We start from the raw sequence: 9,259 nt of genomic DNA on the forward strand, positions 1-9,259 counted from the left end.
TAGCCATATACTCTTTAAGATTAGCTAGACCACCATCCATAGTGGACGACGCAACTTGTGGCAGCGGCATAGGAGGAGTAGGACTACTAGCAATAGGTATGAACTGTGGCATGTATGCCGAACTATAGTTCGGTAATGGCCGAGTGGTTGTAGCTATAGGTAGGGTTTGGTTCGGCGTTGCCACCGAACCTGGCATGCTCATAATAGGATTAATGGGTGCAGTCATAATCTGATTTGTTTGAGTAGGATAATAAGTCATCGGCATGGGAGGCACCGATGAGATAGGTAAAGCCAGATTAGTGTTTTGCACACTAGCAGCTACACCATCATTACCACTAGACGATTGAGATGTATTCTTCTGAGCATTAGTATTTTCTATGAAAGTTTGGTAGACTAGATTGTTACCATCAACAATACGACTTTCAATCTCAGCCCACTGCTCAGGAGAAAAGGCAGTACTTACAGAGGGTTTAACCTGCTCGGCTTGAAGAGGAGGGAACTTGATTTCTTCAATCGGAGTGATGTTTCCTTGGTGATCCTTCTTGAACTTTGCAAGGAACTCCTGCAAATCCTTCTCCTCGCGCGCCTTCTTGTACTCCTCATAGACTTGGCAATGATCGGCCGATATCTCATCAAGACTAGGCTTAATGATGTTATCGGCGTCTACCTCAGATGGCTTGGGAAGATCGGACATGGTGGATGATGATGATTGATGTTCGGTCCCCAGCGGAGTCGCCAAAAAGCGTGTTGACACACGAACATGTCACGTGTACCCTCGACGCCGGGGGTGATGCACCACAGCTCACATCGAAGGAGACCCGTCTGACAGCGCGATACGCAAGACAGTCGACGGGCGCTTTTGCAGACCCGAAAACCCCACACCCCCGGGAGGGACCCCGTCAGGGAGTGCGGCGGCTATGGGCTGCCCTAGGTCGATTCGCTCGCCCCTAGAGCCTCGGGATTCGCAGCTCTCAAACACGAAGAACAGCGAAGAACGAGATAGAAAAACGGTGGAGAGATAAAACGTAGATGAAAAAGTAGTATATTGATTTGTTTGATTGTGTGTTGTTCAATCAGCCGTCACCCCTTGGGTATATAAGAGGCGGATGGACTTTCCGTGCAAGGAAAGGTTAGAATTCACGTCCAAAACCCTAGTTTGGGTCCAACTCGGAATCCGGACTTTCCAAAATTGTTCGGTTTACAACCTGGCAGAACCTTGCGGGTCACTTTTGAGGAAGTAAACGATCTCAGATGAAAACGTGCCCAAAAGCAATCTTGACCGTTTCGACGAGACGAACAACTTTCATGTTGAACGTTTTTTGATTAGAGGCCATCTTGAGAGAGTTTTTGGCTGTTTACCGAAGTCTGCAGCAGAAAAATCCAAACCCCGGACGGACATGCCCGGAGTGTCCGGCCTACAGCAGAAAAATATGGAATCCGGAGGGTTGCCTCCGGAGTGTCCGGCCATCTACTGTAGCAGCATCTTGTAGCGGCAATAACTTTGCATACGAATTCGGATTGGGACGATCTTTATATCAAAATCGATCGTTTCGACGAGACGAACAACTTTCATGTTGAACGTTTTTCCATCCGAGATCATCTGAATAACCTTTTGAGCTCATCTTCAACTTCTCGTCCGATTGACTATCACAGCCTCCAACCCGGCAAGTTTTCCATCCGAGTAAGCTTTCCACACCGGCAATGTTTCTATCCGGCAAGCTTTCACACCGGCAAGGTTTCACTCCGGCAAGGTTTGTACTCCGGTAAGGGTTTCACTCCGGCAAGGTTTGTACTCCGGCAAGGTTTGTACTCCGGCCAGGGTTCCTCTCTGACAAGGCTTCACTCCGGCAAGGTTTGTACTCCGGCAAGAGTTTTACTCCGGCAAGGTTTGTACTCCGACCAGGGTTCCTCTCTGACAAGGTTTCCACCCCGGCAAGAGTTTTCTTTCCCACTCAGGGCCGGCCCGCGAAGTGTTGCCTCTAACTTTTGCATACGAACCCGGATTTTTAACCATGCCAAAATCTGGTGTCAACATCCTCGACGACGGCGGTGAGGAGTCCATGAGGATGCTTTGTCACCAGTCTTTTTGGGCCGTGCATCTAGCTTGTCGGAGTGCCGGTGACAAGGCGACATCGGTGCCGCCAACATCTTTTCTCTTGGCTCCACCCCGTTGCATTGGCATTCTTTTCATCGTTGTTGCGACGATAGTGGAGGTCTTGTTCATGAGATGGCGGATGTGCTAGCTCGGTGATGGTCCTTTTATGGCGATGGGGTACTTCTTCTCTGGGGTGCTGGTTCTCCGGGTCCGGAGCCTTACGAGTTACGACTTCCCAACTGTTGGATACAAGTTGTGGCCGGCTTTGGCAACCAAGGGGCGGCGGCGACGGTGTCCTAGAAGTAGAAGACACGGTGAACCGCAAAGGTTTGGTTGTAATGTTCTTTTTCCCATGGGGCGTGCACGTTAAAAAAGAGAGGCTTTATGCTCTTATAGCAAAAAAGAAAAAAACAAATAAACGTAAAAATAAGATTTGAACATGGCCTAGGGAGTGCAGCCACGTCTGCAACGGTCTATAATCACCGGATGCCAGGTCTACAAATCCCGTCGATTTCCGTTTCCCTCAAAAAAAAAACTTGTTTTCACACCGCAAGCAACAACGGCTACAGCTCTCTGCCGCGGTACAAAATCTAAAAACTTACCGTTGCAAAGAAGATCAAACGGGGGCATTGAACCCGTTCCGTTTTCCGTGCCCCGATAAGACGGCAACCGATTAACCACGAAATTCAAAAGGAGCAAGAAAATAGGCAACTTCCCAAAACGAAAGCCTCCCAGACCCATCCCATCCCAACGTCTCGTATCATAGGACACCAGGGGCGATCCCGTCCTTTCCCACCGCGAGCCGTCCCCCCCTCCGGTCTCCTGCTTCTGCGCCTGGGGTTTCCTCCTTCCACTCGAAGCCAGCCTCCCCCTCCGCGCTCTACTTCTACCCCCCACTCCCTCCCTCCTCCGCCCCCCCACCCGGCTCCGGTTCCGGCTCCAACCCCCGCCCCCGCCCCCAGAGGACCGCGGAGCCGCCGCCCGCCGCCCCGCACGAGGCCCGCCCATTCGCCGCCCGCGGCCGCGACGTTGGGCATTGCCGGCGGCGCTTCTGGTCAGTTCTTGCCCTTGCCTTCCCCATCTGCTCTCTGATTCCGCTGCCGCGCGGTTCTCTCCCCCCCCCCCCCCCCCCCCCTTTTCTTGGCTCGATTTGCCTCGCGCCCGTCGCCTCATTGCGGAATTTGGTTTGGTTTGGTTTGTTTTTGCAGTGTGATTTAGGTCTGCTGCCTGCCCGCCTGCCTCTGCTCGGCGGCTGCTCGTGCCCGGCGACGGCGCGATGTTCTACTCCAAAACGATGCTGTCCAAGAAGGGCCCACTGGGCGCGGTGTGGGTGGCGGGCGTCCGCGGCGTCGCCGCGCTCACCAGGGACCAGGTCCTGGGCACCGACGTCGCCTCCTCCGTCGGTAAGCGATATCACGCCTAATTTGCCTCCGCATAGCCCGCCTCCTGCAATGCAACGAAAGCTCCCTCTTTTTCGTGGGGTTTTGAGGGTTTCTTGGGTTTGGTTGCGGCCTAGGCGAGGAGAAATCTCACCAATTTTTTGGGGAAAAAGAATCTTCTTTTCTGGCGGTCTCATGTTCTTTCCTGGCTTGGTTAAGGGCTTAGAGGAGAATGCGGGTCTCTAATTTGTGGGGTGAGTGGAACAGTAGATTGGGAGGGGTTTATGTGGGGGTTTATAGTACCTTACAGTGTGATGAGTGAAGGATGGGAGGGGAATCTTTGGTTCTTCACCCCTAAAAGAAGACCAAGAGAGAGCCACTCTTTTTCTCTTGTGGCTTCGGTTCCCCTTACTAGGTTGTGGTTGGTGGAGTGGTGATTCAACCTTTTCTTCCCGATTTTAGGAAGCATCGATGCGCACACCTATCTTTTTTTATCTTCTTGTGGAGTGTAAGCATCACTGTTCACAAATTTCGTTTCAAATTTCCTTCGGGGGGAAAGGAACATATTGCAGTTTTTTTTTAAGATTATCAGAAGATGAATGATACGCTGTTGATAAAAAGCTTGAACCTGACTATGGGGTGTTTGCGTTTTGGCCAAAGGAGGGTTATGGGTCTTTGTGGATGGTATGGGGTTCACGGCTCTTGGCCGGCGAGAACTTTTCACATATGTTTTTTTTTATCTACGTTATCCAGGCGTGAACCTGAGCTGAGTTTCAGGTTGGGTACCAACTGAATATACCATGTAACCAACTTTACTGTGACAAAAACCACATAATGATATTGAATTCACTGGGAAACTGCTTGAATATCGTTAAGCATTGCGTCTTTCTGTTGACAGATATAGCCCTTCAAGTATTTTCTTTCTTTCTAGTAGTATTGTGATGACTAGCTCACACGTTTCCTGTTCATGGCAGACAAGATTTTGCCCGACGTTGAAACCACATACAGAATACTTGGGTTGCTTCTGCTTGGCGTTGTTAGGATTTACTCCAAGAAGGTGGAATACCTCTGCTATGACAGCAATCAGTTTTTTGAATCAACTGTAAGAGGGAAGAAAGTTCTACAGCGAGGGAAGAAAGGTGCTTGTGCAAGAAGATTGGTGCTAGACCAAGAAGACACTAGAAGATCGAAAAGAGTTGCCGTCGTTCAAGTCCCAGAATTGGACGAACCAGCTGATCTTCCACCAATCTTCACCGTACCCAAAAGATTTGAGCTCGACTCTTTTGATTTGCAGATACCTGAAGACAGGTAATGAACAAGCATGGTCGTAAACTAGTTTCATTTCTTTGTTGCTTGAAGTGTGGTGTCTCATTTTTTCCTTCTAAATTCCTCTGCAGAGAGGATGACAATGATGATCATCACCAATTGCCTCGTCAAGGTAGCAAATGCTGCAACTTGATGTTGCTGTTATTGCTAAGAAATCATTTATGACCTTCAATTATTTTGTGCAGATACTTTGTTGGAAGATGAACATCAGCGTATGCCAAATTTATACGAGGTACCAAGCTTCCTTCCTACCATTCACTGAATAATCAAGACATGTATGCGCATAGAGTGAAATGCTTCTTATAACATCTGAAACAAAGGAATTGGGGAGCTTACCAAAAATATGCTATGTAGTCTAGGCAGCAGTTTCCTACTGCACGCACCTACCACCTAATGTGATCTATAAATGCGATACTTCCCAGGCAGACAGAATTACTAAGCTTGCATGCATGAGGCAGCAGTTTAAGCGACCTGTACCTTCCACCGATTGATCCTGTTCTACCACTGATGGGGACCACAGTAGGTTCCACGTGTTACCTTACCTGATTACCATGGTCCTGTGTCAGTAGTTTCATGAATTCTCCGATTAAGGTGTTAAGTATCCATTTTGTTTGTGGTTTGTAAATTATTCCACCCACGTGTGTTACCTTAGATACGTTTGTTCCTTTGCATTAGCAGGTGACATGCAATACTGTCTGCTTCCTCTTGTTTTTATGCCTTATTTGTTTTGAGAAACTAAAACTTAAGATGTCTTATCAGGGGATGCCATATGCTGATCTGGACTCTGCTTACGTTGTGCCAGTATGCATGTAAGTACATAGGCTATGTTACCTAATGGTGTTAAAAGATTACTTCCAGTGAATTTCTGAGCTGATCTCTTGATGCAGCATTCCAACTGAAATGATCGGTGTCACTGATGAAGTCACTGATCTTCTGTACTTGGGTAACATAGGGGATGAACTTGAAAATGAAAGTCAGAATCCTGATCCTGCTTGCTTTACACCAGTGAAGGAGTAAGTATATGAACTATCACCCCCTCTCCTGACTCATTCATAAGAGCAGACTTGTTCCTCTCTGTTTGCTAATATGAGACTATGAAACAGTGTTCTTCCACCTGAGGCGATGGATATGATGGCTGAAGCAAGCGAGCTTCCAGAGAAAAGCAAAGAGGTGAAGAAAGCTAGAAGAGAAGTGAATGGTGAAGAGAATGGTGATCCTGCTTGTTCTACCCCTTTGCCGGAGTGAGTATTGCTACTCCCTTCCTTTTGTTACATCAAACTTTCTTTACTTCAAGATAATTCTGAAAATTATCATTGTAATTTGACATTATTAAGCATGCAATGATTCAGGAATCAAGAAATGCAAAGACCTGTGAATGCTGTGGAGAATGTGGTGTGTGCAGATCTAGATGAAAATCATCCTGTAGTCGAAGAATCAGAAAATGGGTTAGCGGTAGGAAAACTGAACACAACACTATCTATAGAAATTCCTGACATCGAGGAACAAGAGTCTCTGGAACCTTCCACTCCAGAGCCCTTGCGAGAGGGAGCCTCAGGTTAACTTTTGTGAGAAGTTCCTATTCTACTTATTGTCATTATCTTGCTCATGTTTGTGACATATTTATCTCATTTACTAGAAAAATTTGTGGTTGCAACACCTGCTCAAAATGAGAAGCGCCAGGTTACCAGAAAAAGGAGGAGGGGGTTATACAATAAGAGAAAAGTTTGGGTGTTGTGGGATGAGAATGCTATCCTTGATAATGAGTAAGTACAATAACTTGCTTGTAGAAGCTCTTTCATCTGTTGCATTACCTATTCCTGTGTGCTTGTATGCATCCTAGCAGCCAGTTTGAACTTCTCTATCAGCTTAAGAAGTTTGCATGGTGCAAATGAGTTAGTAATATGGAAGAGCTTGCACAAGATCTTCCATATGTTGCAAACCATTTTATTTTTGTTTGAGAACTGGGAGTGGTCTGATCTGCATTGACATGCTTCTTTAAGGTGTTTCCTCTTTTTGTATGAGAATTGGGAGGGGCTGATCTGCATTGTCATGCTTCTTTAAGGTGATTCCGTAGTATGTAAAATGGAACTTTAAATAGGATATGCATGGTCAATGCAAATTATAATATTGCCACATTAGCATGCTTTCTTTAAGGTGATACCGCAGTATGTTGATGGAACATTGAATTTCTATATACATGGTCCATTCATACTGTTTTTGGAACATCCTTCCTACAGAACGATGAGAGAAATGGTAGACGGGGTTGGTGTAGAGGATCTAGTCGTCAAAAGAAGGAAGGCGCCTCACACTCGCCATCAGATTTGGAGGGAGCCAAGATTTCGTTCTCTGCAGGATACTTTCATGGAGCCAATTCTTCCATGTGATAACATTGAGCCAATTATGCAATGTAAGTCAATCATTCATCTAGTCAGGCTCAGTTATTGATGCAAACATTAGTCATCAGCTTAGCTGATCATCTTATTTTAACAGATTCGACTACAGTGCGCCTTAATTCTACTACAGCCGATGCCTCATGCGGGGAATCCGTTAAAGCAAAGAAGTGTCTTTCATATGAACCTGCTGAATCCAGCAATCCCCACAAGGAAGCTGCAAATGAAGAAACAGAATGTGTCCCAAATGAACTGACAAATGGCATCCAGACTCCTGTTGGGTGCTACAATCAAAGTCAGCAAAGTCAAGATGTTTGTGAATGCAATGCTGATACACCCTATGAAAAGAACAACACACTAGTCAATGGAGATGAATCAGTGCTGCCAGAAGAGAGATTGTATGAATCAACCAGTCACAGTGCATTGCGCAATGAATCATTGACTGCTGATATAGATGCGGTAAGCAAGCGTCTACATCTAAACTCGGTGGGAAAAAAGATTCTATTATGGTTTTACACCACACTTTATTCATTTGAGAATGTTCTCTGGTTGCAGGATATTCCTATGGATGAAGAGCATGCTGCCAGAGATGAAGGTAATGTTTACAACTTATAGTATAAACTTATAGTAGTTTATACTGCTTGTGCTCGTGCTGTTTGATGTTTGTGCTTTGCCATCCTATTCTTATACACTCACTATTATTTTTGCAGATTTCCCGCTTTCAACAAGAACTAGGTGAGAACAAGATTGTTGTTGCTTTTCCTTTGTATTCTTCCTGCTTTTATCTGCCTGTAATACTTACTCTCTAGGTTCACTATTTCAGGGCAGTAGCAAAGTGCCTCCATCAGCTATTCTTGGACCAGAAGTGCCAGGAGCAAAGTAATGTCCCCGTGACGCTCGGCCAAGCCCTCGAAGGCAGCAAGAGGAAAACCACAGCAAGATTCTTCTATGAAACTCTGGTAAGCCTGCTGTAACATGTTTCCTAGTTGAGTTCTTTTCTTGAAAGATTGAACTAGATAAAAGGCATGGATTGATACAAATGATCAATCACTCGGTGTCTTGACATATTTATGCATATCCATCGCATTTTTCATTCTTAAGTAAGAAATATTCTTCTCTGCAATGCGATTTGATGCCGTGTCCTCTTTCATTGCAACACGCGTCTTTCTAAATTTGCAAAATTTGTTCCATTCTTATTCTTACCAACAGTTGCTTGTGTCTTGCAAAATTCCAGTTTAGATTCACACTACGTTCTTCCCAAAACACAACAGTGTACCCCTTGTATACTGATGGAAAATAAATAAATGCTAATAAGCTACGTACCCCTCTCTTGTGCAGATCCTCAAGAGCCGCGGGTTGATAGACGTGAATCAGGAGAAGCCCTATGAGAACATCACAATCTCTGCAACTCCACAGCTCGACGCGGTGCTGCAGAATCCAGTGCCCGCTTCAACTTCTTAGCAGCAGCATGTCAGGGTAGGTAGTTTTAGGAGAAGAGGACTCGAAGTTTCAGCTTTTTGCTATATCCCGTAGCATCATCTTGAGGATATGTAACAGGCCAGTTGTATATATGGATCGTTCGTTCGTATGGGTCAGGATTACATAGAGAGAGCTTTAGGATCTTGCTCGGTTAAGTTAACGACAGGCCGAGTTTCTTGCTGGTCGCATGCGGGATGTAAGTTAGCTGAGGAGGGGGTTTATTCAGATTGCAGTTTCTTGCCGGTTGCATGTTGAATGCTGATGGCATCTGCCAATGAGTAAAAGAGCAGGCAAAAAACACTTTGCCTTTTCTTGGTAATTTTTGGATCAATTTTCTAGGCAATCTCTATTCTTAGGGGGAGCAAGTCTGTTGCTTCTGTGACCTGTCGAATAGGAGAAATAATTTTTGGCAATACAATGTTCTGGGCTCTGCATATGCAGTGCGCGAGACCACACACAATACTTCAAATGGAGATCAAAGAGCAGAATGAAAAATGAGTATTTACTGTGGAAGTGTCATTGGCAGATGTCATCATAACTGAAATCATATTTACTGTGGTAATTGAGGCGCTCAGTTTGGCCGCCTATTT

At 45.8% G+C, this 9,259-nt stretch overlaps 1 protein-coding gene across 1 annotated transcript; it reads left to right on the plus strand.

The window, feature by feature from the left end:
* Nucleotides 1–2,956: 2,956 nt before the first annotated feature.
* On the plus strand, nucleotides 2,957–8,988 carry LOC123189591 (sister chromatid cohesion 1 protein 2). The gene is made up of 16 exons (XM_044602044.1): nucleotides 2,957–3,149; nucleotides 3,304–3,498; nucleotides 4,449–4,782; nucleotides 4,872–4,912; nucleotides 4,986–5,032; nucleotides 5,560–5,609; nucleotides 5,688–5,813; nucleotides 5,904–6,041; nucleotides 6,150–6,355; nucleotides 6,437–6,563; nucleotides 7,038–7,207; nucleotides 7,291–7,649; nucleotides 7,746–7,785; nucleotides 7,901–7,925; nucleotides 8,014–8,149; nucleotides 8,529–8,988. Exons 2-16 carry the CDS (start codon nucleotides 3,372–3,374, stop codon nucleotides 8,649–8,651), a joined length of 2,049 nt encoding a protein of 682 aa, XP_044457979.1. The 5' UTR covers nucleotides 2,957–3,149; nucleotides 3,304–3,371; the 3' UTR covers nucleotides 8,652–8,988.
* The last annotated feature ends 271 nt before the right edge of the window (nucleotides 8,989–9,259 follow it).

The sequence above is a fragment of the Triticum aestivum genome, chromosome 2A (genome assembly GCF_018294505.1).
Source record: "Triticum aestivum cultivar Chinese Spring chromosome 2A, IWGSC CS RefSeq v2.1, whole genome shotgun sequence".
NCBI lineage: Eukaryota > Viridiplantae > Streptophyta > Magnoliopsida > Poales > Poaceae > Triticum > Triticum aestivum.